The 27,798-nt window shown below is 39.9% G+C and overlaps 3 protein-coding genes across 3 annotated transcripts; 2 read left to right on the forward strand and 1 right to left on the reverse strand.

Annotated features, from left to right (window-relative positions):
• Positions 1–3,099: 3,099 nt before the first annotated feature.
• LOC140940202 (stabilizer of axonemal microtubules 3-like) lies at positions 3,100–12,196 on the forward strand. The gene is made up of 8 exons (XM_073389118.1): positions 3,100–3,243; positions 3,889–3,999; positions 4,575–4,763; positions 5,545–5,706; positions 6,477–6,607; positions 10,001–10,210; positions 11,032–11,138; positions 12,013–12,196. The coding sequence occupies exons 2-8, from the start codon at positions 3,904–3,906 to the stop codon at positions 12,099–12,101; spliced, it is 984 nt and encodes a 327-aa protein (XP_073245219.1). The 5' UTR covers positions 3,100–3,243; positions 3,889–3,903; the 3' UTR covers positions 12,102–12,196.
• A 1,055-nt stretch (positions 12,197–13,251) lies between these two features.
• Positions 13,252–21,508, reverse strand: LOC140940201 (E3 ubiquitin-protein ligase TRIM45-like). The gene is made up of 5 exons (XM_073389117.1): positions 20,295–21,508; positions 17,663–18,305; positions 17,233–17,430; positions 16,316–16,870; positions 13,252–14,581 (listed from the first exon to the last, which is right to left on the reverse strand). The coding sequence occupies exons 1-5, from the start codon at positions 20,898–20,900 to the stop codon at positions 14,337–14,339; spliced, it is 2,247 nt and encodes a 748-aa protein (XP_073245218.1). The 5' UTR covers positions 20,901–21,508; the 3' UTR covers positions 13,252–14,336.
• LOC140942170 (neuronal acetylcholine receptor subunit alpha-3-like) lies at positions 21,473–27,798 on the forward strand. The gene is made up of 10 exons (XM_073391136.1): positions 21,473–21,523; positions 21,966–22,032; positions 22,549–22,706; positions 23,731–23,775; positions 24,234–24,343; positions 24,453–24,654; positions 24,772–25,021; positions 25,845–26,047; positions 26,915–27,050; positions 27,600–27,798. Exons 1-10 carry the CDS (start codon positions 21,473–21,475, stop codon positions 27,776–27,778), a joined length of 1,401 nt encoding a protein of 466 aa, XP_073247237.1. The 3' UTR covers positions 27,779–27,798.

Here is a 27,798-nt window from a genome sequence, read left to right on the forward strand (position 1 = left end):
AAGCCATAAACTCCCTGCAATTCGCTGTTATAATCAAAGACGCAGACAGTGAGTGATAATAAGGGCTATTGTAATATATTCACCTGAAATGAACAGAGGACACTGAGTCAAGCGATAAACTTACCAGGTCGTTTTAAATTCCTGTATTGTTGTAAACGAACTTGTTCTTCTTCTTCTGCCAATTCCAGTCTCTGTCAGTGGAACTTGGATTCTGGATTCCAATCCTTTGTACGATTCCGGATTCCTCGAGCTGTATTCTGGGTTCCAAAGCCCAGGATCTCAGATCTCACAGGCAAAAAGTTCCAGGATTTCGGATTCCACAAGCAAAAATTTCACTGACTCCGGAATCCGCATTCCCTAACATGGCGCGATTCTTCTTCTTCTTCTCTGCAGTATATATGTAATAGTAAACTTGTGACCGATTTTTAGTGCACCGAGCTACAATTTAGAGTCAGTGTAGTCTTCGACTAGGTGTGGCAGCATCCATTCCGTTAAAAGATACATATACATCCGTGGCAGTTATTCAGTCACTGAGATTCTTTACGGACCCATTTCCTTTTGTTTTTCGTTGGCTGTTTAGGTTTCTCGTGCGTATTCAAGTGTTTATCCAACTCTTGCCTTAGGCTGAATTTCTTGTCACACTGTTCGCGCCCGTATGGTCGTTCACCAGTGTGTGTCCTTTCGTGCAACTGGCGCTGACAGCCCTGGGCAAAGCTCTTATCACAGTAGCTGCATTTGTTGGGCTTTTCTCCTGTATGTGTTATTTTATGTCGTTTTCGACTGTAGCTGTCAATAAAGGCTTTGTCGTACTCCTCACACGTGAACGGTTTCTCTCCAGTGTGTGTACGCTTGTGAAGATCCAGGCGAGCCTTCTGTTTATAAGCCATGGAACAGCGGTCACACTTGAAAAGCGTTTCAATCATATGTGCTGTAAGATTGTGTTTATCCATAGTCGATTTTCTGGATGCAATGAAAGAACACTTTTCGCAACGAAAGATGTTGCCCTGGCCATGGTACTTTCTGGTGTGAGTAAACCGTGAACTTCTTGATTTAAAGGTTTTTGAGCAATGGTTGCACTAGTAGCGGAGCTCCACGTGCGCGAAGCGGAGCACCTTGGGTAAGAAAATTTGGTAATCTACCCATCCGAGAAATTTTGCTAGTCACGTGACCTTACGCCCGAGCGACCGTTCGTTCGCACCACAGGCATACCAATGTAAAATAACTCAACCAACAGTATGGCAACCCAAATGCAACTCGAGGTTATTTTGGCGGGAAATAGCATAGCCATCCGCGTCTTGTGAAGCAGAGACAACTAAAGAGTCAATAAAGACGAAAACGGAAAGCGGAAATTGTCTCTGTATCCGTGCTGTCTAAAGTATTAAGCTTAGATTAATTGTCCTGTCCACAAATTTGGAATATAGAGAAAAGATAAAGTGGGCGACAGGCCAGCGAAACTCAACGAGAGAAAGAGAAAAACAATGTTTCTTGCAGCTGCAAAAACCTGACAGAAGTGAGTGAACACGCTGTCGCTCAGATTACTCTAGTTTTGTCTTCCTCGCGTTCCGTCAGTTGCGTCTCGTGTGGTCTAAACATATTCTCAGAGGTGCGGAGATTTTAAAACCTAATACATTCGCTCCGACGCAGTAACAACCATGCCTGACCGGGTTTGGATTTCGAGACTCCAGTCTAGTTACACTACAGAAAAACTGGGTCTAGACAAATATAAAAAATGGCATGGTAAGGTACCAGTAACTGTTGTAAAGACATACTGGAAGTCCGTTTCTAGAAAGTTCGGTAAACTTTTCGGGCCCGAAATCAAATATTCAAATCGAAATATAAAGAATAAGAGCGCGGGTCCTGGCTAGAAATCTACTCCATTTTGTTTTATTAACTGACAGTCTTATCATGTTAGATGCATGTAAACAACAAAAGCTTTACGGGCCCGTTAATAATTGGGACTTTCGAGAAACGGGCGCCTGTCCGGGCTCAGTTTTTCTGAAGTGTAAACGCGCCATTAAGCCGGCTACAAAAATGATTGAGATCTTATGTTAGTCTCGTAACAGCACTTAAATAATGAGTTGTCCGAGCAGTGACCAGTTTCTGTTAATTAGCCCTAAAGTTGAATATTTGCTTAGAACCACGCATGCGGAAAAATACTCTTCTTCGGCTTAGAGTAATTAATAGCGGGGTTCTCTCTCGCGCGAAGCGCGCGCCAGCGGAGCACCATGGGTAAGAGAATTTGGTAAACCATCCATCCGAGAAAATTTGGTGGTGCATTGCATTGCAGCAATTACTTTCAATGGAGATGGTACAGATTTCCTTTTAATATAAATTTATAGCAATGTGCTACTCCATCACCCATTTTGTACCCTGACTTTTTTATAAGTGGGTAGGGGTCATTATGTTTACTTATTGTCAAATATTTGTTGTTTGTTTATATCTTGGTCTGTTATCATATTTGCCTTTTTGCTCTAGTAAATTTGTCAATAAAGAAGTTCAAAATTCCAACGAAATGTTGATAAAGTCAGTCAGGGAATTAAAAAGGTTTCCCCACCTGGGTGGGGGTTTTACCAGTCAATATGCTCCAGTATGGTGGGAGTTTGCTAAGATTTGTAATGATGTCAAGTCAAATCCCCACCTTGGCCCGGGGTGGGGGAGGTCGGGGTTTCAATTGATAAGTGCATTATGTAACTGCTCCAAGTTTCCTCGATCGTTAAGTAACGAAATATCTTCCTGTTCCGTCATCCTTAGCGAATTACCATTGTTCAGTCCTTATTTTTCGATAAAAAGTGAGTATCAGAATACCAGCGCGTTTGATTTTTTCCTTCTTCAAAATACTGTCGGTTTTGAAAATGTTCCTCTTTCAAGAATTGGGTTGCGTTACTACAGTGATTCCGTGACTGTCATTTTGACAGCTCAGTTCGTGTCTTCAAACGTAAGCTATGTCACGTGCAGTCACGAACATATTGTCACGCAGAGTTGCCGGCTGGTAGAGTTCACTGTTTGGAAATGGCTAACATTGACCCAGTTTCACCATTTTACACCACTCTTCGATTGAAAAAAGCAACTTTGCAATGGGAAAACCTACAAAAAGTACGAAAAACGAGCCTTTAGGCTGTAAATATCTACTTTTGTCCGTTTCGAAATTGGAAGTGCACAATTACCGCCGGCCTACCATGAAAATTCCTGAACTTCGATGGTGTCTTACAGAGATTTCCTTCAATAACCCAAGCCATTTCCCAGGTATGTTTTAAATGAATGTCTAATTGTGTGATTTAATTGGCATTGAGAGAATTTGGAGTTATACCACATGTTAAGTATTGCCGTCGAAAATGGGTAATTATAACGAATTTAAGTTTTTGTTATCATGAAAACCTATCTCTCGTTTTTGAATCATTTCAGTACGACGAGCTTCGCTATTGCCCTGAAAGCATCTTCTAGGGGAAGGAAAAGAATTTTTCTGATCATGGAAAGTCTCCAAATTTTTCCATGCGGATTCGTTTGCGAACACGAGGAAAGTTGATGTTAGCGAATATCAGATTAAGAATTGGGGCCGTCTGAGACTCCGACATCGAAAACCGATTTTCTAATTTTTCTCACAAATAAAAGGCTTCTGGCGGGAACAATCTACATTAGGTTTCTTATCTACCTAAAAGCTGTCTATGAACAAAAAATGAAAGAAATTTATTTTTCAACTCTTGCCACGAAATTAAGATTTTGGTCGATTATTGTGGTCAGCGGAGTGTCAAGAAAAAGACGCGCGCTATCCCTTAGCAACGATTGGCCACATCATTGGCAACAATCAAGAAGGAAAGCGTTCGACAGATTCAATTCGTTCGACAATTCTGCTTCTCAAAAATACTTTTTTCTTTAACTCCCGGGCGACAGTGACTCTCACTGGTCATGACATCTGAACTTCGCAACGATCTCAACCTGACATCCACAGGAAAAGCGCATTATTACCAGTCTGCTCATGGCTTTCCACCGGACGGCTTTCGGGTGAGTTACAATCTTTGCTGAATCACTGTCGAGCACGATTTAGTGTCGCACCTCATTGCCTCTCTTTTCTGGTTGTTTGTATTATCCAAAAATGTCTCCAGATAACCTTCTTTATAGTTTTAAGTTCCTTGCACGTAACTTTGCAGCTGTGATCATAAAAATGTACTGGATAGTCTATCGATAGTCTATCAGCGCGATTAGCTTTTGCTATTTCTGAAAGGGTGTGCTGTATTTCTTTCACAATTATTTCCTTTTAACGACTCTACACTTTATCATCAAGAGCACAATAAAGATTGTTGTCGTTGTTGATGTTGTTCGGTCATGATGTTGCTGACATTGTACATCGTGATCGATGGTATGTGCACTCAATAAAACCGATAGTAATTAAGAATAGTCGATAAAAATATATTTTTTGTGGAAATAAATCGAGAGAAAAATTGATTGAATCAGTGATGATTATTGAGTTGATTTTATATTGGAGCTTGATTTTTTTCCCACTTGTACTGAATAAGGGAAAACGTACTACTTAGAAATACACAGACTTATTATACTATTTAAATTTGCTTTATTTTCAGAGAACTGTTTATGATGTGTTGCCTCCGGTACTTGGAAATCCAGATTATGTAACTGACAAAGACTACTTCCAAACAACAACTGGTACGACTCACGACTATAAAGCTCATGGAGGAACACTGGGTAATATGCTGTTTAAAAAGGCCCCTGGATCATGGAAAGTTCATTATGTTGAGGACAATATTGGAAAGGTATACTATCAAACTTCCCTAATGCAGACACAAAATTAAGGGACAAACCTCGGAATAGGCATTCATTAATTCAGAGGTGGCCCTATAGAGATAACTTCCCTGATACAGATACCAAAGAGAGTCAGACCCCAGCGTCTGCATTGATATATTGAGGTGTCTATATCAATTTGATCAAAAAGTTAAACGCTAAAAGTTTTTCAAAATACATTTAAAAAACATTTTAAAAAGTGAACGACATTTCGGCGCTACATTACGCCAATATCAAATGTCATTTAAATGTTTTTTAAATGTATTTTAAAAATCTTTTAGTGTTTAACTTTTTGATCAAATCATTTTCGAAATCTCTCCTGTCTATATTAATATATATTAATTAAGAGGCATCCATATTGTATAGATGCGACAGTCAGATTACAGTTTGGTGCTGTGTGATGAAATTTACTAGCCAGATTAATTAGACACCAGGATAAGGTGCCCAACTGCCATGATGAAACTTAATAATTGCTTAAAACATTCACAATGGAGTTTTTGAAAGCATTTTAGCCTAAACGTTTTTTAAAATTAACATGTGACTGTTTTTTTTTTATTCAAATATATATTTCATAGATGAGATTAGCTAGTGGTTGATTCAGTTCTCCAATTATAAAGTAGGGTACTGATCTTTCGGACTTTGAGACATGCCTTAGATACATATAAATGCAAAAAAATTGAAGAATTGGAAGGTGTACATTTATAATTTAATAATTTGCTGTGCAGTTTTTTATAATATATTATTAATTAAAAGCTGAGTGTCAAACCATGGAGGAGACCTCTAACCATGGGAAACCAGTGCAGTGAAATGAAGTCTCAGTACACAGGAAGACCAGGAGTAAATCTAGACACTGCTTACAATGCAGGCATACAACCATTCAACCTGGCTGATCACCACAGGGAGGGTAACAGTAAGGTAAAAAAAGAAACTCTCCTTTTTTCCTTCCTCTATATTGTAAATTACAAATTATCAAGCAACAGTTAGAGTGAATAATAGTCTTGCCATTAGTGCAAGCCCTCATGTTAGGGTAAAATTCCAACAAGCGACGTGGCCTGGAGTATCATCATTTGACATTTGACAATACGGACATGCACCTTTGGCTTAATTCTACTCAGATATGTGAAATATTGGGTTTTGAAATTCAGACCACAGACATACTGTAAATCCTCTATTAAGCCCCACATATCGGGGGGCTTATTTATTTCAAGCCCATTTGAGCGGGGCCTTAATAGAGACAGGGGACTTATTTAATTTAGAAAAGACAATGGTATTTGTTCTCCATAAAGAAGTAGGATACAAAATGGAAAAGCTCAAGGACAAGAAGGCTGGAGGTCATGCAGCCCAAGGATCAGAGTCAAATCCGAACTTCCAGTTGGTGAATAAACCATCGCTCCCGGATCAGTCCACACAAAGTTTTACAGTCGTGATTGACTAATACAGTCTATCATTTATTAGTGAAGAATATTTAGAAGAGGGAAGGGGGGCTTAATTATGCAAGGGCCAGGGTGGTATTAACTTTCTTCTCCTGAAAAGGGGGGAAGGACTTATTAAAGGGAGAGGGCTTATTTGAGAGGGGGTGCTTAATAGAGGATTTTCGGTATGCACTAATTCCCCTCTCCTCTCCAAGTGTGGTTACCATACTAGAAATTTTTTCTTCCGGTGACATTTCCATATATTAATTACAGGACCTTGTACCATCAACAATCAACAGAGGTATTGCTGGTCAAAAGTTTTATCCCAGGGATAGAGGGGTGCTGACCTACCACATGGACCCTTATTTGACCACAACACAAAAGGACCACCGAGCATTCACCAAGTAAGTTACAGTACTGTATCTGATTCCATGAGGCTTGTTGAGTGGGAAATCACCCTGAAATAGCATTAACCTTGTAATGGGAAAATGTTTAATTAAAGGCAAAAATCATTGCTTGTTTAACTAACACTTGAATTGAATTATTTTAAGAATTATGTGATTTCCTCAAATAAGTGTGAAATTGCACCATCAATCAGAAGCCTTCCTTAGTGGGAAGTATCAGTATTTAATTTTCAACACTTGCAGAAATTGCCAATGAGCAAGCCGAGCGAAGACAGTTGGCTTGCGAGGCAGCCAGCTTAATGCCATGCAAAGTATTGCAGCAGGCAGAAAAATTCTCTATCGTGCTGTGAAAAGTGTAATGTATTAGGTGTAGATCCCCTGGGGATTTTAGTAGCGTTAGATTTCACGTGTAGTTTCACATGGCTTTTGATGACCTTTGTTGTAAACAAACCTTCAAAGTTCGGACATAGTTCTCTGCCACACTACTGTACTTGTACGAACTTCAACTCGCTATTTCAAGTTCGCGCTAGCCTATTTATGTTATTTCCCTTTTGCTGTTTAAAACTCGACAAGTTTAAGGTTCAAAAATGTCTAAGCAGAAGAATAAGAGCAGTTTTAAGGCCAAGAGTATGGCAGAAATGTAGGAACGAGGAGTGCTTGTAGTGGAAATTCTCACCTCAGTAGCTGAAATGGTTTTATAAACATTGGAACTAAAACTGGTGATGTAGGCAAACTCTTTTTCTTTCATTGACAACTAGTAATAACGTAGACTTTTGAACCATTGTTATGAAATTGCAGTGAATATGCACAGCTTTATGTTGTAATTTAATTACATTTAAAGCTTGTGCATATCCTACAGCTATTTCAATGATTACATAACATTACCTTAAAAATCTGAGCCAGTTAGACTGAACTGCAGTAGGCAGACCTCTAGGCAGTATTAAATTTCATAAAACTTCTCACAACACAGTGATGAAGCAATTTTTTGGTAAAAAATTACTGGCAACGTAAATTAGTAATATCAGGATTTCAAAGAAATAACAGCTTAAGTCTCATATGAAGCTATATCTTGTCTTACAAAATTACATCATTGTGTAAGTATATCAAAGCCCTTTGCCTAAGTTGGATTAGTATCATTTTTTGATTTTCCACATATACATCCATGTACTTTTTTAGACCACTTTGTTTTGAAATTGCTGTGAATATGCACAGCTGTATAGGAGTAATTTAAATATTTAACTTCCTGGCATGTGTATATTTACAGCCATAATTTCAATAAATAAATTACATAAAGTTATACATATAAAAGCTGACCCAATTAGACTGAACCGCAGCATGCAGTAATTTAATAAAAATTCACTCAACACAGACATGAAGCAATTTATTCTTCTTTAAAAATCACAAAGTTAAACTTTTTGTGCCATGTGGTACTGGTAATGTAAAGTAATATCAGGTTTACAAAGAAATAACAGCTACCCGCTCAACCTTGCTGTCTTGTCATGTTGTGTCGCCCATTATAAAATATCCAAAAACAATTCTAGCCTGGGTAGGTGGGGGAATTGTTTTTGCCTGTGTTAGAGTTTTGAAGATGAGGCCACCATTTTCGTGACTGTTCTAGTTGAGGTGAGAAAATTCCAAAGTTCCACCCAATGCGCAGTCACCACTTCATAGCTCCTCTGCCCAAATTTTGCATATGCTAACAATTGCAATGGCCATGCAGACTACTTTGATTCAAACAGCTGCTATGTCAGTGGCGGATATAGGGGAGGGGCCAAAATTTTTTTTTGAGACCGGGGAGTCCCCTTATCTCAGGGTCTGGTTGACCCCCCCCCCCCCTTACACCCCTATCTGAATGTCTGGATCTGCCACTGCATGTAGTACATCTTTGCATATGCCACCCCTTGGAATTTCCATTTGTGATGGAAAATAGACTGGACTGTGATACAACCTTAAAATTTGACATGTGACATTCTTTAGCAGCTGGGGTAGAGTGGAGTTTGGGGGGGGGGGGGCATAATTACTCTAAAACATTTGAAAGGGAAATATGCCATTGGCGCAAGATGGGTAAGATCTGTGTTTGCTTTTTCTCAGCTGAGCACAATTATTGTATGCTAATTAACCAACTATCTCAAGAAGGCCATGAATTTCTCTCCTGCTGAAATATTTACAAAGTACTGACGGTTGAACCTCCATTATTGAAGCGGCCACCTATTAAGCGGCCATTAATCAACGTCCCGATAATTAGGGAGCTTAAATAACGGCGATGGCAACGAGAACGGTAAAGAGCAACTGGTTTAGATTAACAAAATAGCAACTTTGCACATTTCTTTGCCGTCACTGTACGACTACTACGTGAAGCTGCCTAATTAATTAGAGCGGTTTTCATTTGAGTGTCGAAAAGTAATTGGTTTTGCACTTTCTACACGATGCGATTGGCTTAAAAGATTCGCGCCACCTTTTCATCCAATCAGAAGTAAAACCAAAGCCAATTGTGACGCGCTCGCATGCATTTTCCCGCGCTTTGCGTCAGCCACATGTAATTACACCGAGTTTTGATTGGTTCAATGTATTGTCTGTGTCCTATGTGATTGGCCAGAGTAATTATTTTGGTTTTGGTTTTACGACACTCAAACGAAAACCACTCTAATCACGTTTCGACGGCTTTCTTTTTCTTTTCCTGAACTTTGATACAGTCATTTAGAATTCAACTCCAGAAAAATTTGCCTACATTTGACGACTTGAACGAGTTGGAATAAGCGCGATCAAGTTTGAAGTAGCGCGAATTCACTTTTTAACTGACGTTTTCGTAGCCGTCGCCACTGTTGTTGCTTAAGCTCCGTATTCAAAGAAAGAAGCGGTAACTCTATTAAGCGGTCACCTCTGCCCTGAAGCGGCCTCGGGCCGCGGCCACACCTTTTGGCCGTCCCAACGAGAGTTTTTCTATTGTTTTCACCTCTATTAAGCGGCCATCAAACGATTGATACACTTAGTTTAGCTTTACTTTAATAATATGATCAAGGAAAATACAGTCCGTGATAGTAGGTGAAGACTGATTTTGGACCAGTAATGCTGCTCCTGTCGCGTGTTTGTTTCATTAATGAAAATAAATTGATGTTTTTGCTAACGATTATGATGCTAATTCCAGTCTCACGAACCTCCATGGAGCGGTCAACCTCCATATGTACCTTTACTCAAAAACTTTTGTAGTCTTGCTACGGGTTTGCCATCACGCAAGACGCTTAACTAAATAAAATGAAATAAAATTAGAAGTAATGACGTTAAAAAATTTTCTACAAAAAGCAACCACTTGCTGGTACCTCGAGGGTGGCCGCTTAATGAAGGCGCAACTCTTTCTTATTAGACTCTCAACTGTTTGTTTCCTTTTTTAATCAGGCACGAGTTAGGACGTTATCCTTCAAAGGATTATGCGACTTACTGGGAGTGCGAAGAGTACACAAAAGCGTGGGGCCATGGCTCCAAGGAGAACCCACTACCCCCAAATTCTGTTCCTCGAGAAAAAGGACCCATGAGGGACCGTATCTGGTTTAGAGAACCCACTACCATTCCTAGGTTACCTAAGTCACTCAGTCCTGTACCGAATAAGTAAGTGTGCACATTGTAAGTTGTGTAATAATGGTATGTTTGCACCAATTTGATGAGGGGTGTTCTTTGGTATTACAACAAATCCTAAGGTTTTATATTCTCATTTGACTTACGCCAAAACGTAAAGTCAGCGTTTGTTTTTTGTGTATTTATCCACTGGGAAGCGTTTTCGAAGAGATTTTGATGGGAAAGTCAGGTGTAAGTTTTGTCACTTGTGTAAGAGGGGCCTCTGTAACCGCACATTTAGAAACGAAAACTGGAGATTGCATGAAAATTTCCCTGTTACCTAGAACTAAAAGAAACCAAAATGGGTGACGGAAGTGGATCGATAAGAAAGAACGAAAAATGAAGGACGGAGACAACTATATAGTTGCTCTTCCAGTGACCTCTTTACTGCCAGCTCAGCCAGAAGACACTGCGTTTAACATATCCAGTCAACGTATTAATATTCTCTTTAGCTTCTTTCCGAGAACTATAAAGGATTGGAGCCTAATCCCTTCTACGATTAGAGCAGAACGTTATTCAAGCTTTTGTAATTACCTTATCTTTAATTTTTAGTTGTTCGTAATATATTTCTTTTTTCTCTTTTTGTTCTTATTTATCTGTTTTCAATGCGAAAGCGTTAAAGAGTATGCCTAAGTAGCTAGAAGTAGAAAGTGTGGGTCGAGTTGGACCTTACTTATTAGCTATCATAAGTGGACAAAAGAACAAACTCTTCCCCTCTTTTCTCTTGAAGAAAATGCAAGGGAGAGCTTTAATCACTGCTAAATTCTTAGTTTGATCACAAATGCCAGCCCTAACACACATTGTTTTCGTTTTAGGGGAATGAAAACGCTGATGACCGAGTCTTACACGATGCCACCCGAAAGAAAACGATGGGAATTGTTTAGCTTGAACGTACCGAAACCATGGCATGCTCCTCTTGAAAGTAAGAGCCTTTCATTATGAACTGCGGCCTATTTGGCATAAAATTTCAATGCGCGAACGAAAGGAGACACACGCCCGTCCGGTGAGTCTCCTCGCGGGAGGCGATCTCCACGCGCACGCATTTGCGTGAAAAGCTCCCTTTGCCCACTTAGCATAGTAATTTTCTTCACGCTTTTCTCACTCTCTCAGAAAAACGTAAACGAGTTATACTGAGTTGTGTATCTAAATAAACATAGTCTCGACTTCAAGATGCGCCGCCGTGTTCGCCCACCTTTAAATCCCGATTTAAGCCCTCCTGGTTATAAGATCCATCAATCTGGTTGTAAAACTAACATTCTTGTTAAAGCCTTCTTTCATTTCTCCTTTGTTCTTAATATAATATTAGTATTTTTTCACAAAAGCGGTTTAACTTTAATCGTAAAGAATGACGCTAGTCTAGCCTCCCACGCGGACGTTTTTTCGAGCTCCCCTAAAAACGGCTTCGTGGGAGGCTATGAACAGTCTTGCTCTCACTTTTCGATGAACCAAACAAATCTAAACCTTGTAGGTATGTTAACGGCAACGGGTAACGAGAATTATAAAGCATGAACTCTGAAAACCTGCTTTTAGCCTGTGAAGCATGCACTTAATATGGGCGCAAGAATGAACGGGGCGCTGGCGCTTGAGAGTAATGGGTACAAGAAAGAAAGGAGCGCGCAAGGGAGACACGCGTGTCTCCATCGCGCCATCGCGCGCCCTGCTCTTTCTCGCATATTCCTACCTCGCACCTGTATGTCACGCAGGCTAACATGTTGAAAATCAATATAAAGGACACGTGTTTCTGTACTTGATAAGTAATTGAAATTTTGTTCCCCTTTTTTGCTCTCTTTGTGTAGGTCCCGGTCCAGGAGAGACATTCCGAGTACCCCGGATGTACAACACCGAATACCAGTTCTACGGCAGCGAAAAGCCTGTCACAGTTTGACTGAACATAAAGGCTAGTAGAAACGCGCGTTATCGTTGTCTTTTTACCTGTACATCTTACGATGTGGAGAGTGAACATCAGTACCTTTTTTTTTTTTTTTTTAAATCTACCCGAATATATATTTTTTCTGGCTGGTGGACAGGAAGTTGTGGTAAGGATGGGTGGTGTTGGGGGCGGGGGGGGGGGGGGGTGGAGGTGGGAGGAGTGTTGGAGGCGGCGGAAAATCAATATTGAAAAATCTTGATACTTTCACTTGATATATTTTATTAATTATTGATTTTCTGTAATTAACAATCCGTACGCCAAAAAAAACATAAGATTAGGAAATAGTACCAAAAAAAAGCACAAGGGTGGGTATTACATCTTAAAGATCTGCGTTTTTCTCTCAATGCTTTCAACATTTCCCACTGTCCAAGGGTTTTTCGTTTTTCTTTTATCACGAGGCAAAAAAAAGGGTGCAGTATCATTGCTGTAAATAATAATTGAGAAAAAAAAATAAAGTTGTCGTTTATTTATTAATAACAGACTGAAATTATGGATGCTTGTTGATTGGTCTTCAACTCTTGCACCTTCCTGCAGCATGTAGTCGTATATACGGTGGAAACCCGCTCCACTGACACCCACGTTATACCGACACCCGTGTACAATGGCCAGTTTCATTTGTCCCGAAGAAATGCTCATATCTTTTCTCTGAAATTAACCCGCTTAACACTGGTTATCTGCGCACTATTTATGACTGAATATATTACCGGCGAAAACCTAAAAGAAAGACTGAAAGTTGCCACATAACATTTAGCCCATCTGGCTGAGTCGCAATAAAGGCGTTATGGCAAAGTAAACTAAGGTCACGGATTCCATTGTCGTGTTTTAAGTAAAAAAATTTAGTCTGAGACTGATAGATGATCGCGAGTTTTCTCCAGGATAAACTTGTTCCAGTTACAGAGAAGAAATGAAGCGACGTTTTTCCGTAAACATATCATTGTGTTTTAGTCTAAACAGTTAGATATGTTCCGTGGCATTTTTTTTCTGAGAGCCCCCTTAATACGGACACTTTTTCCTATCTTCGTTAAAAAACACTGAGTAATAACAAAAGGAAGTAGATTGACATTTGGAGCAAAGCCTGAATTATAGATTAATGGTTTATTAAAAAGTTTAATTAATGTATTTGCAATTACATTTACATGTACTTTCATTTGATAAACTGATTTACCCTTTTAACTTCACGTGGCACGACACGTGTATAATTTTGTGTTATTTTCAGAACTAAAACAAAGTGAATTGTATATAACGGTTTGACGCTCAAAAGTATGCACCGACGAAAAATTTGTGAATTAGAATTTGCGTTTTATGTACACTATTTTACAGTCTACTTTATTGACCACGGTATACCAGTCTGCGAGCAAGCTCTCTATTTTTTATGGTGGCGAGTAACGTGAGCTACACGAGACCCTTCTTTCACGCATGCCACTAGCGCGTGGTTTTTTACTGCGAGCTTTCCTGCAAGCAACTGCATACGAGCCATTGCTACGAGCAATCCCGTGAAAAAGCGGCCATTAATTCACTTTTTCTTTCTTTATCCTTTTTTCTTCCTCTTGTTCTTCTTCTTTAAAAAATGAAATTTAATATGAAAATGTATCAATATACCTCCACTCGCGCTTAAATAACATAAATATGAGAATGACTGTATATGAAACGATTGCAGCCAGGAAATAATCAGTGTTGATAAATGAATGGAGCTGGACATGATCGAGGTGATACTTGCGTAGGGATTGGCTATCAGCCTAGCTTAAAAGGTAGAGTTTCGTTGCCCTTACAGCGGCGGGGTTTTCCTCCTCTTCGTGTTTCCGCTTGTTAAATTCAAGTTCTGAAATTATGTCCTTCCAAAAAAAAAATACTTTTAAACGTTTTCGACGATAGAGCCTGAAGACAGAAACTATAGCCCTCGAAGGAAAGAAAACCAGCACCTTAGATTACATCTATAGCTCACAGTCATCTTGACCTAAAACTTGGCTTTCACTCCATAAATTATTTACAATTCAATTATAACGTGGTCTTGATAAAAACGTTGGTGACTTTTAAATAAGTATCGGATAGGCAAACTTGTTATAGACTTGATTGAGCTGATTGAGTAAAAGTATAAAATGAAATAATCAGATAAAGGCATTTAAGATAACTTGTTTGGACGACTAATGTATTGTAAAAGTTCCGAAAAAGTGCTATTTATAAAAAGAGTACTTAAAAGACTTGGATCCGGTTATTTCCACTATCCACTACAACAATATTTCCCTCCTTAGTTACTGCTATGCCACAGGGGTTCTTGAAACAGCCTTCATCTTCACCAAAGGCGCCAAAGGTGTTCACAAACTCGCCATTAGAATTGAACACTTGTATCCTGTGATTGTGATAATCACAGACCAAGATGTTGTCCTCGTCGTCACAGGCTACTCCCTCAGGGCCATCGAATAATCCGTTCTGGGATCCTTCAAAAAATAAATATGTTCTGTCTTAAAAGAAGATAGAAAGAGAGGGTATTTTTCTTTTGAATAATTTTCCTGATTTATTTTTGCAGTCGAGGTAAAATAAAAAGCTTTGATTGCTCGGATGTCAAGAAACGGGACTAAAATTCAACTTATCGCTGCTGATTGGCCGAACATTATGTGATCACGTGCAAGGCCATGTTGCACCATGCTCGTTTTGGCGGGAAACTTGGCTGGTTCTTGGCGAAAATTTGAACAAGATTTGCTCGCAGCTTTGCCTTGGAGTACGTTTGTACGATGAAGATAAGGATAGAATACTCGAATAATACCTAAAAGGGACCTCGTAAAGATAAATGACGGTGACTTAGGCTTACAGCAAGTGAATATTTGTGTACTTGGAAAAATTAGGCTACTAGCCTTGTGCGAGTTTGAAGATTACCAGGGGAATTCATTCACAGCGTTTAAATGGCTTCCTGCACTCAGATGAGCATCCGTTTTAATTGTTACGAGACCGAACGACAAAAAAGAAGAACCCTACAGTCCTGGAAGAAAGCAGTATTATCGCCAGGCTTGCGTACTAGTTTGGTGTGAAGACCTGTCGTCAGGTCGTTGCCTTTTATGCAGTCGGCGAAATGTCACAACATCACAAGTCATAGAAAGGTAAGCTCAAAATTTGCTTCAAAATGCGTAACGTGTGTTTTTGAGAAATAACATTTCGACTCTACAGTAAGCTGAACAACTAAGTAACAGTCGATCATTTTACTCAATCTACACCGCAGCACTGCCTTCGCTTTTCTTTTGACATAAAACTTTGCACGCGACATTCGTTAACTTGCCAACGCGCATATAAAACCTGCATAATCAGTGCATTTACGTGCAAAATTGCTTCTTTTTTACTTTTTGTTATTTTTAAGTTCTAACCTATAATCTCCACTTGATTCAAAAGTTAAAATAAATGATTTTGCCTAGTAGAAACGCTTGGTTTAATTGTATATGTATATTCAAAACGAAAAACAATATTAACAGTTACGACTACGGATATTACGACTTACAAATATTTCGATACGTGTTCTTCTTTTTAATAAATTGGCGTGTTTACAAAGCTTTGTTTCAACAATATGTAAGATTTATTTAGCAAATTAAGGAGGATGAGTTTGCCTGACTAGACAGTCGACTCAAAAGACAATGGTTGCCCGATGTATGGCAATCCGGATTCCGGACTCGGGGAAATTTTTGCTTGTGCGATCTGGAATCGTGGGCTTTGGAATCCGGAATACAACGCAAGGAATCCGGAATCCTACTAAAGATTGGAATCCAGAATCCTAGTTCCACAGAAAAAGACTGGAATCCAGTAGCTGGAATCCGGAATCTACGGCGTGGAATCCAGAATCCAAGCCTGTCTTGGATTACCTTACAAGGGGCGACAAGGGACCTTTTGAAGAAGGGATCACCTTAAACTGAAATGAGAGAAAAATTCATTGTGTACGTATAAGAGAAAAATTTAAGCCAATCATCAATACTTTCACTCTCGCGATTGTTTCATAATTGTCAGAGGACTGCAACACTCGCAAAAACCATGTTCACTAGTCCAGTAGCTTTTGGTAATATCACGGGTAAGGAAGCTCCTTTATATGGGTGGTTGACTCTTTTTTAATACGGAATTACCAATCATCATCATTAAGGTTATCATCATCATCATTATCATCACCATATTTATTGTTGTTAATTAAGCCCTACCTTCCTTTCCAAAGTCTGACAGACATTTTCCTTCCATATCAAATACTTGAATACGATCATTGACACAGTCTGCCACAATGATTCTTCCCCTCTGATTCACGCTTACGTGATGTGGGTATATGAATTGTCCCTTAGAAAAGCCCTGGGATCCAAATTGTCGAACCGGCTCCCCATTCATGTTAAACAGTTGAACCCGGTGATTGTCTTGCTCCGAAACTATCACCAGTTCTCCGATGCATTCCACACCGCACGGATGATTCATGAGGCCTGGTCGTTCAACTCCGAAGCTACCAAACTTCCTGATAAAGCGACCGTCCTCGTTGAATACTTGTACTCGGTGATTGTTGAAGTCAGCAACCATTATGTGCCCATTAGAGGCTTTAGCTACTCCTTTGGGGTTTCTAAACTGGCCTTTTTCCGCCCCCTCTGCACCAAACTTGAACATAAATGTTCCTTCGAAGTCAAAAACCTGTACTCGATGGTTGTTGCAGTCTGTTATAATAAGATGATGATTTTCTTCGTCAATAGCTACGTCCCAAGGCATGTTAAATTCACCTAGAAAGAAAGATAATCAGATATGAAAACCATTTAAAGTCCTTAATAATAACTGAAGAAAATCAACATAGCCCTCCCTCCTTCGTAATTTAAGTTTTTAAAACATTTAATTGTTAAAAAGCAAAATTCAATACAGTAATTATTCTGTCTGGCCAATCGCAACAGATGCAGGCAATCAAATGAACCAAAACATCTCTTCAAAGCTAATTCATGCAGGTGGCTTGGGAAAAAAAAAAGAACAGAAAACTTGATTCCTTACTGATTGGTTGAGCGAGTCACAGATTAGAGGGGCACAAAACAAAGTCACGGCTTATTTACTTTTGCAACTAGATTGAAAGGTAAGTTATGTTTTCTTCAAGTACCTCCTCCAGTGCCCTCGCAGCCAAAGCACGCCATGACCTTTCCAACCTTGGCAAAGTCCATTCTGCCAGTCACATTGACACTGAAAGGACTTCCGTTGATGTTGCAATTTCTCATAGTAATCGTGATCTGATGGTTTCCTCTTACTGTTGGCTGATAAGACACTGTGTGAGTTCCGTCTTCGTTGTCTATGACAGAAACTGAGATGAAAGAGAAAGTTTGAGTCTTAAATCGGCAAAGGAAAGCGCGTGCGCGATTAAACAAGAGAATTAAGGGTATACAAATGAAAGCCAACCTTTCAGTGATCTAGCGATCCTAATTTTCATTGTTTTTAAAAACTATATTATGTCGCAAAGATTGAAAAGACTCATTATAGACTTGAAACGATGTTGCTGACTGTATTCAGCCTATACTCCAAGAAGAAATACCTACTCGGGACGGGATCTCCCTCGGGTGGCTCAATCTCTACACTGATAGGTTCCCCTTTACCGCTGTATATTTCATTCATCCTGTCTTTTGCAGTGACAAGAAACACGGCTTCCAAGCCTGCCTTGGCGCGATGAATTCCAACACCAGTGGCAAAGCAATAAGGTGGATAGGCGTGGTAAACTTTCACCTCTCCAATGTGGTCGATTGCCTTTCTAAAATTGTCCGTGGAAAACGTGTAATCGATGAGGGCATCTTCCAATGGCAAGTACTCCAATTTCAAATTGTTTAGTTCATGCAAGCGTTGTGTCATCTGTTTCTTTACAATCATCACTTCTGCTTCGTTACCGTGTCTAAGCAAACTTTCCGTGAAATCGATGCTGCTATTTAGATTGCCTAACATTAGCTGAAGCTCCTCGAGTTGTATTTCTAGTGTTTTTGACTTCATGCGGTACAAGTTGTTAACTTGAGTTAATATTTCTTCTTCTCTCTCTTGGATGACTTCTCTGCAGCGCTTGCAGTTCTGATATACCTCTTGTCTTACTTCCTCCAGCTTGTAATCCAGCCTTTGTTTCGTTTCGGTGACTTTCTCGATGGCCTCCTTAAGTGGACCGATTCTTTTCTTTGTGTTCATGACCAACACACCAACCTAAGTAAACAGAAACCAAAAAGGAGAAAAACAATTTATGGTAAATGATTGTAAGAATGAAAGAATAAATCAAAAGTGCACTGATAAAGGAATAGCGACTGAATGAATGAATAATGAATGATTGGACGTTTATACTGGCTTAGAGACACGTTATCACATTGTTCTCCGTCTGTAACGAGAGGGCAAGTTAAGTTGGTCTTCTCTGAGTAGACTGTTCGCAGTCCCCTATTTTCCCGTAAGATCGTCGAGATCGAGCGCTTTGCGTTACAGGGTGCCATTTTGCATGAGAGTCAAAACTACTTAGGGGCCGGGGGCGGTTTGGGAGGAAGCGAAAAATATTTTTCTCGCCCCCCTTCGCACTAGAGCTATAATCACCGACGCCGCTCCTCAGAACATTTAAAAATCAAGATGGCCGCCATTAATGGTAGGACGCGTTATGTCTCGACGATCTCACGGGAAAATAGGAGACTGTGAACAGTCTAGAGATTTAGAGTTACAGTCAAACCCCGCTTAATTAAAGGACACCCGTTTAAAACGGACGTCTCATTATTACGGGCAGTTTGCTTTGTCCCTGTGGAAAGAAAGCCCTTACATTCTCTCTGAATTCAACCCGCTTAATACGGACTGGCCCCGTTAATACGTACACTTTTTATGACCCACTCAGTATCCGCGCGTATTAACCTGGGGATTTGACTGTATCGACGAAAGTAGTAACCATGTACATTTTAGGTAAGCAGTGGTGGTTAAGCTGGAAAAAAAAGAACCATTTGTGTCTCCAACGTTACACTCTGATGCTGAACTTACAGGTGTGGCTATTTTTTCGATTTACTATCCAGGTCTATACCAGAAGCTATATATGATACTGAATGTGTTCCGAAGAAAAAATGGGAGATTGAAAAACTCAAGAATTTCTTGACTGGAAGGTGAGCCTTACAGGGCTTTTTGGTTCATAATGGGGCCTTACTAAGTTTATTAACTTCGTTTACACGTGCTTGGTTAATGGATAAAAAAAAAAATTATGACAGTTAATTATGCAAAAGGTGAATTTAATTTGAGTAGCACATGGTATGTCATAATACTGACAGAGGTAAAGCTATGATCACTAAGGCCAGGGGGCATGGCAAGTCCAGCTTAGAAGCGTGGAAGCTGGACTGTAATACTTTTATAAGATAAAGGCAATTTACGTTTCTTTACAAACACAGTGGCAATTACGGTGCTCATGCATCTTAATTTGCTGGAAGAACCCAATTATGATTTACGAATAAAAAGCCATACTTTCCTACTTTATTGGGAATTCCAGCGGAGATGGAAATTTACGCAAAATTGTTATATTTAAAGCTGAAGCCACCATTATTTGGAGGCGTTACTCAGATCACCTGGATGTATGAATAGATGAAAAGAAATACTTTCAGGGAAATCGGGGTTGGGGGGATGGCTAACAATGAACTTAAATAAACAAACAATGTTAGATCAGTATTCGGTAAAATGAGCTGTTAATGTTAACTTGAAAACGAACTCTCTTTGCGACCTTTTTAGAAATAAATTGAAGAAATATAAACTAAGAGACTAAATAAATGGTAAATATAAGTTGAAATTTCTACTTTTAAGTAAATTAAATTGACCATTGAAAATTAATTACCATTGAAAAGTGTTTTTAGCATCACTGGCGACCCTTCCAAGAACATGTCAGCTTTTGAAGAATTCTGTTCATCATTTAAACTACGGCTGGTAAAATATTTCCGGACCCTCAATTTCCAATTTTCTGTCTAAAGCGTTCATGCATAAAACATATTTACTCTAGGTGTATTAACGTGCTTTGGGAGTATTTCGATGTGACAATATGCTGTAAGTCAACATTCCAAAGGTTCCTTAAACAATAGCCAGTTCTAGTTACTCTCAGTTTAAGTAGTAGTTGAAATTTCAAAGGTTGTTTAGTAGAATATCTCTTATTCTATCCAATATAAATGCACCCTAAACCCAAAGGCTTACCTCGGAACGATGTTTCTTATCCACGTCTTTCAAATAACCATAGTGATGTTCTCGGTGTTCGATAATCAGGCATTCTCTGCAAACAGGTTCATCGCAAGTCTCACAAAAGTACTTCAACACCTCTCTCTCGTGCACTGTGCAGAGAAGGGGCCGGTGCAGTTTTTCCTGGACTTCTTTCTGTGCTTGCAAATCATTTAAGGCGATCACCTCGTGTTCTTTGGTCAAACGTGTTCTGCGATGCGCTGCAACGCACTGGGCACAGAGGAATTCCATGCACTCTATGCACCGCGAGGTGGCTCTGTTCTTCTCCTCACAGTTAGTGCAGATGACGGGATCGGAATTACTTTTGGCCACAGAAAGGAAATCTAACATGTTGTTAATAAAGAAGTTGGTCGACAAGGCTCCGACGCCATCTTTGGGGACGGAAACTTCACAACGACACGTTGGGCATACGATGCTGTTTTCTCCACTGTGAATGAGTCCCTGAAGGCAATGCTGACAGAACGTGTGCAAGCATGGAAGGACTTTGGGGGTTGTGTACGTTTCCAGGCAGATAGGGCATTTGAGAAGATGTTCTGAGAGTTTTTCAACCTCCACGGATGCCATATTTAACGGGAATGGCAAACACCTTGTAAACAATTCTTTTCCTTCGTATTACTATGGAATGGCCCCAAAATTCGCTGCTGCATTTACCATTTTTAAAACAATTTCTTGAGATGTCTTTCGATCGCGGTGTTCATTCAAGTCGTTCAAGCGGAATACAAAGCCTACGTTTTTAAGTGATCTCGAAGAGAAAATTTTACACGCCCTTACAGAACAAATTTTGCGCAGTAGAGGACCTAGAAAAACAAGCGGACGTGAAATGTGAGTTTAGCCACCTGCTACGGCACCTGTTTTACATCGCTGGTTTTTCGCCAATCGATTTAGAATCGTTCACTAATCGATAATTCTACGAACCGTCTGCTTCCAGCTATCTATCAATCTCTTGGACTAAAGGAAACAAAAGTAGATATACTTCAGCAAGAAACGAGCGAAGGGGATATGCGATTGAAAATACTCTACACATCTATCATATCACTATTGATTTAAATTTGCTACCAACGGATCGATCGTTTTTTCGACCGTGTTCTACTCCTCTCCTAACTACCGTTTTATTATTTTGGACTTCAGAGTCCAAAATGCAAAACAATGAAGCAATTGCAAGGCACGAGCTAGGTCGTTACACGCGTGTAAGCACACAATACATCCACATTCATATTCATTATTCGCATTAGACTGCAATTTGATACATATCGGTAAATATGTATCAGATCTTGAGCCACCAGCGTGATATTGTTGAACGAAACTGAGAAAGAAGCACAGTTCGGGACATAAACAACTCACATGCTGTAAACTACCGCTTATACAGCTTCGTAAGGGGTTACAAACGGGGGTGGGGGGTGGAGAGGGGGGACTTATATGAGGGGAAAGGGGGCGGCGCTCATTCGTAGCCGGGACTAAAAAAGCGTTTCAAAACAAGCTTCATAACAGTGCTGATCAAAATACTTTTTGAATTGACTCGCTTTTTTAAGCTACAAACTGTCGTACAAAATCGAATTCATTTCCATACAGGCTAGAGGAGGGCTTATATCCTGAGGACGCTTATAACCGGGTGTATTGTTTTGTTTACAGGTAGATGGGCCTGTAACTGAACTTGGGGCTTATAACTGGGGCTGCTTAAAAGCGGAAGTTTACGAAAGTCAGATTCACATTCACTTTTAGGTTTACATTGTCTTGTAAATGATGTACGCAAAGCAAGGCGATGAAATAATATTTTCTCATCGACTGAAAATATGCACCTGAGCATGCTTTACTTCTCGTTTCTTTCTAGTTCTAATTGCCGACTTCATATGGCGTTAATCCCGCATTTTCGTTTGATGTTTGATAAGAAAAACTGTAATTGATGCTTCGTCTTCTTTCGAATGTCTACACCAACAAATGACATAAAAAAGCCACCCGTTTGTCTGGCAGGTGTCCAACACTAAGTGCTGCACATTATAACAAATAACAAGGAGCTAGACTGCATATTACATTTGCCACTGTAGCTTGAGAGGATTGAACCATGCAAACTGCGGCCAAAAGATTTTTTATTTCGATCTTTGCTACTTCTTTCATCATGAAAGGTAAGGGAAAGTAGATATCACCCTCCATTTCATTTTTATATACACCTCTCTTAAAGCGAAATGCAACTACTTCCTTTAATGTTTTTTATAAGGTCCTCTTGCGGCAGATGTAACTCACAAAAGCGAGCATAACCTCCTGAAGGAGTTGTTTGACCCAAAGAGGTATAACAACCGCGTGAGACCAGTGACGAACAGCCGAGATGCAGTCACAGTAACCTTTGGATTGGTTGTTAAAGAGATAGAAGATCTGGTAAGGAGTAATCTTTATATACGCATAATTTTGTGTTTGCCAGAAAAGATCGTTTATTAGCGCAGTTGGACGATTCACCTACAAAAGGACGAACCCTGACAATAGGGACACCGCTTCAGTCATAATGGGGTATTCAAACTCCAAAAAAGGCCCGGCTGTTGCTCCCCGCACTATACCTGAAAAAATACTTTAAGCACTACTACTACTTCCGCTACAACCACTACCACTACCACTGTCCCATTCACTAGCACCACTCTTACTACTATGATTACCACCACTAACACTACAGTAACACTAACACTAAGGAACAATTACTAACACTACCAACAATATTAACAATACTTCCAACAGTAACAGTTTCGATAACACTGCCACTGAATACTGGCAATACCATTGCCACTATCGGCACCGCTACTGATATATACTACAACTATACGCTAACACTACCACCATCCTTGCCATTAACCATTACAATTATTAGAGCTGATAACTATGGCAATTTCTCTTACCATTGACACTTCAATACCAAGTAAAAGGACGCAGTTAAATGTGTTCTCAACGATTTTGTTACAAATAGTAATGGTGGGTCCGGTATGGACCTCATCTTGTGAAAAATCATGAGTCTCAGTTGAAAGAAAAAAAAACGAGTCCGAGATTGAAAATGCTTGGGCCTTTATGTTTAACCAGAGAGTTAATCTGAAGCCGGACTCTAAAACTCTCTATTACAGTACACTGAAATTAAAATATGGTGCTTCTATTTTTAAAGCACAACAAAGGCTCAATGAAATATGCATCGTTCAACGACAGCCATAATAACTGCCACAGAAATTACACGAACGGGATATTTCTACAAATACACATGTTCAGATCGATCGATCGATCTTTGCGTCCTACGGGACGCATGCCATGAATTACTTTGCGTCTTTGGGGATTTTTATGCATCAGGGACGCAGGACGAAGAGGTAACAACATCACTGATTATTCCGAAATTTTTTTTTATGTATTTCTTCGCGCCAATCTCTAGGACGACAAGAACCAGCTGCTTATTACAAGAGCAGAAATACGAGAGGTAAGTAGTAAAGCCTCCTTTAGGCTTTTATGCAATCTCCATTTCATTCATTAACTAATTTCTCTATGCCTTTCTTACTCGCCTTCTACCTATCTATTTTCCGGTTTAATTAACTGCCAGTGCGCGTCTATACTCATCTGTATGAGTCAGTGATGAGTTACTCTCGCGGTATTCTGTGTTTCTAATTTCTGTTTCTGTGTCTGTGTATCTGTCACTCGTATATTTTGCCGCGTCTGTCTGGTGGCTAAATTTGAGATGCATGCAATTTGGCATTCGAACGTGTCAGTCAAAAAACGCGCCATTAGCCAAAGTAATGGCGTCTGTCTGTTCTTTTCAGATAATCATGCCATCATTTTATTTATAATTATTTCCTCATAATTTCCAGCCCTGTTCTGATAGTCCCTTACTTGATCAATGAGCATTTAAGAAACGTTCAGTTTTTTTTGTTTTCTCTGTAGTATTGGCTTGATCCTTTATTAGAGTGGAATCCATCAGAGTATGGTGGAGTGAAACGTATCAGTGTCGATCCACGCAAAATCTGGTTACCGGATATAGTGCTGTATAACAAGTAATTATTATTAACATTATTATCATTATTATTGTTATTCGCTTAATTAATTTTTATTCTATTAAGTGCTATTTCTCGGTGATCGATGCGTAAATGTATTTACTTTTAGCGCTGGAGAAGGCTTTGGGAGTGGCATTACTCGAACAAAGGCTGTAATAACACATCGTGGGCAAGTCACTCTGAATGTACCGACAATTATTCAAAGCAGCTGTAAGTTACGCGTGGACAATTACCCGTTTGACCAACAAAACTGTGAACTGAAATTCGGTTCTTGGACTTATGACTCAAAAGGAATATCTCTTTTTTTGGAGGTAAGTGAACAATGAGCTTAAAAGATTATTTGTATGAATTTCATTTTAGATCAATATTCTACACTCCACTCTTCAATTCTAAAGAGACAACTTTATAATCAGATATTTTTGTACCAGAACTCCTCCGCAGACCTGAGTGAATATTCTGAGAGCGTGGAATGGGAACTTCTAGGAGTCCCAGGAGAGTTCCATTCCAAGAAATACAATTGCTGTCAAAATCCTTATCATGACGTCACTTACAGTGTGAGAATTAAAAGGCGAGCACTGTATTACGCCATGTATCTGATAATACCCTGTGCACTGATTTCCGTGCTGACGTTGTTGGTGTTCCTGTTGCCTCCAGATTGTAACGAGAGAATGACAGTAGGTATGATGAAGTGATATACATATCGTGATGTTATAGAATCTTGCTCTGGTCTCACGTGATAATGTGAGTTTTTCTTAATTTCAATTGTTTTGGAAAAGCCGGTGATAGGAAATTGTAAACTGTAAGTGTATTATTATCCACTACCCTCAGGGATCATTTTCAGGGATAATTTTCAACACTGATTGCGGGACTGGTATCATACTACCTATGGTGCAGTTTACAAATAATGAAGGAGAGCGTAATGACGCCCCTCTGATCTGTGAGTGTGAATTCGAGATAGGCCACCATACCGGTTGCTACTTTCCCTCCGTACTCTTTACGAACAGTGTGTGGCTTCTTAAACGTTCCTCAGATTCTCTGTTGGGTCACAGTCCAGGCGCCAGTTGTTCGAAAGGTGGATAGCGCTATCCACCGGATAGCGCAATTAGTTTCCCTAATACTTATCCGATGGATAGTCATATCCATCTTTTGAACAACGGGGCCCAGGCACATTAATTTTTATGCCTTATGCGCTGAATATGTGTAAAAATTACACTCGTTCATTTGGGACCGCAAATTTGTCTATTCAAATGGTTGGGTGCTTGAAGTGAACAAAGTTTATGTTGTTTAACCTCTCCACAAATGCCACCATGCGGCTGGAATAAGAAAGTGGCCGTTGCAAAGAGGTGTCACTTGTAGAGAGGTTAAAACAAGAGTCAATGTATGGACTGTCCGCCGGGACAAAAAAGTGGTGGCCGTTGTGGCAGAGGTGACCGTTGTGGAGAGGTGGCCATTATTGAAGGTTCGACTGTACTGTACTCTATCATTTTACTACCTTTTTCAGGTATGGCGATTCTTGTTGGTCTCAGCTTCTTTTTTCTTCTGGTAGCCGAGTACATGCCCGAAACATCTGAAGCGGTGCCCCTGATAGGAATGTACTACACTGTGACAATGATACAGGTGTCATGTGCATTCTTCATGACCTGCTGGGTATTGCGTTTTCATCATCAGAACCCAACAGAAGGAGAGGTTCCTGAGTGGGCCAAGGTAAACGTTCTTGTCAGCAGGTTCGTTCTTTTGTAAGAAATAAAAATCGATTCAGCTAAGCCTTCTTGCCGGCGTTATAACCAACGCAAGATGCTTGGAGAACACCGGAAAAGCTAGCTGATTGTGTGTGGCAAGTGATTTAAGTGGTTTTTAAGAGTGTTTCCAATGCACCAGTCCGGTGGGGAGAGGCGAGGGGGGAGAGTACTCAACAAATGTTCATACTGGGAGGCTCCGCCCCCAGGTCCAACCCCTTACCCTCTTATATACCATTTTTCACGAAAAAGATACCCCTTTCGTATACCTTCCATTCACAAATAGTACCCCTTTTACATACTTTATTCATATTAAAACTTTGCATTCCTTTTAACTTCTGTAAATGCACTGTCTTTTAAACAGGAATCAATCACATAAAAAAGCCATAAAAATTCATCTCAGTGTTAGCCATTTTGGGCCCTTTCACAGACCCAAATGACGGATTTCCCTCACCCTTTTATATACTTCAACAAGTGAGATCCCCACCCTTTTTATATACCTGAAATCTGAAAAAGGCACCCCTTTCGGGCGGAGCATCTTCTTATGGGCCATGATGGGAGTAACCCCAATGGTCAACCACTAAAAAGTGCGGTAAAATACCAGTGAAAACAAAGTGTTTCACAATAAGTTTTTCCGCTGATGATAAACGGTGTTGGTAACAAATGGTTTTTGACCAATCAAAACACGCCTTGTATCCAAGTTACTTTGGAACAAGTAGTAAAAGAGAGGTCTGTTGTAGCTGTAATACAAGCCAAGTTAATTTAAAAACCTTATTATTTTTCCTGAGAAGAAGACTGTTTCAAGTCTGTAATTTTTAGTCTGTTCTGTTGACAGAAATATTTACTTGGTTACGGAGCGAGACTATTTTGCTTCAAGTTTGGGACCAGCAGCGACGTTAACGAGACTACAGTCCAAAACGGAAAAGTGAAAAATGACCTTCCCTCGGAAGAAAACACTAATGGCTCAAAAAGTAATAACCTTTTTTCTTTGAATATTTTTTAGTTTATGTATTGTAGTACTACAGTGAATCGGTATTCCCTGATTCTAAGCGATGTTTTGACTACTGTAGAGACTCGACCCATGTAAGGGAATCCGGATTCCGGAATCCGGATTGTGGAACCCGGGAAATTTTTGCTAGTGGAATCCGGAATCCTGGGCTTATCCGGAATACAGCTCAAGGAATCCGGAATCCCCCTAAGATTGGACCAGAATCCAAGCTTCACTGTCAAAGACTGGAATACAGCACCTGGAATCCGGAATCCGCGGTGTGGAATCCAGAATCCAAGACTGTCTTGGATTTCCTTCAGTTGTGTAGGAGCTGCCCGGAAGGTCTCTCCTGATTGGTCTCAGAAAACATGACATGTTATTCTTTAAATTGTTTCAGTACTGTTCTAGGAAAGGGTTAGGCACCATTGTTGACTTCTCTTCCGAGCAGCTGCTACATGACCCATTTCCTTACACGGGGTGATGAATACAGTACCCAAACAAAAATGATGTTAAGGTTATGTTCACTTGACAGGCGACAAGAAAACCTCCAATAGAATCCTGGGTGATAACATACGTCATCAGATGACCTTGGAAAAGAGGCAGGAAGAGTGGAGAAAGGCAGCACTGGTACTGAATCATATCTGCATCTGGGTGTTTCTCATTGCAGTTGTAGTTTCATTCCTGGCCATATTCCTACAGGCACCATTGTAATCACTCTTTTAATTATATGG

This window comes from Porites lutea, chromosome 6, assembly GCF_958299795.1.
Source record: "Porites lutea chromosome 6, jaPorLute2.1, whole genome shotgun sequence".
Classification (NCBI taxonomy): Eukaryota; Metazoa; Cnidaria; class Anthozoa; order Scleractinia; family Poritidae; genus Porites; species Porites lutea.

Bases quoted from the DNA above. Each gene is read 5' to 3' on its own strand.
- LOC140940202 (XM_073389118.1), top strand. From the start codon at position 3,904: ATGACATCTGAACTTCGCAACGATCTCAACCTGACATCCACAGGAAAA. The intron at 4,000-4,574 runs GTGAGTTACAAT...CTTTATTTTCAG, and splicing joins TTCCACCGGACGGCTTTCGG to AGAACTGTTTATGATGTGTT. The intron at 5,707-6,476 runs GTAAAAAAAGAA...TATTAATTACAG, and splicing joins ACAGGGAGGGTAACAGTAAG to GACCTTGTACCATCAACAAT.
- LOC140940201 (XM_073389117.1), bottom strand. From the start codon at position 20,900: ATGGCATCCGTGGAGGTTGAAAAACTCTCAGAACATCTTCTCAAATGC. The intron at 18,306-20,294 runs GTAAGCCTTTGG...CTGTTTACTTAG, and splicing joins ATAAGAAACATCGTTCCGAG to GTTGGTGTGTTGGTCATGAA. The intron at 17,431-17,662 runs GTAGGTATTTCT...CTTTCATCTCAG, and splicing joins CGAGGGAGATCCCGTCCCGA to TTTCTGTCATAGACAACGAA.
- LOC140942170 (XM_073391136.1), top strand. From the start codon at position 21,473: ATGCAAAACAATGAAGCAATTGCAAGGCACGAGCTAGGTCGTTACACG. The intron at 21,524-21,965 runs GTAAGCACACAA...TTTTGTTTACAG, and splicing joins AGCTAGGTCGTTACACGCGT to GTAGATGGGCCTGTAACTGA. The intron at 23,776-24,233 runs GTAAGTAGTAAA...TTTTCTCTGTAG, and splicing joins CAAGAGCAGAAATACGAGAG to TATTGGCTTGATCCTTTATT.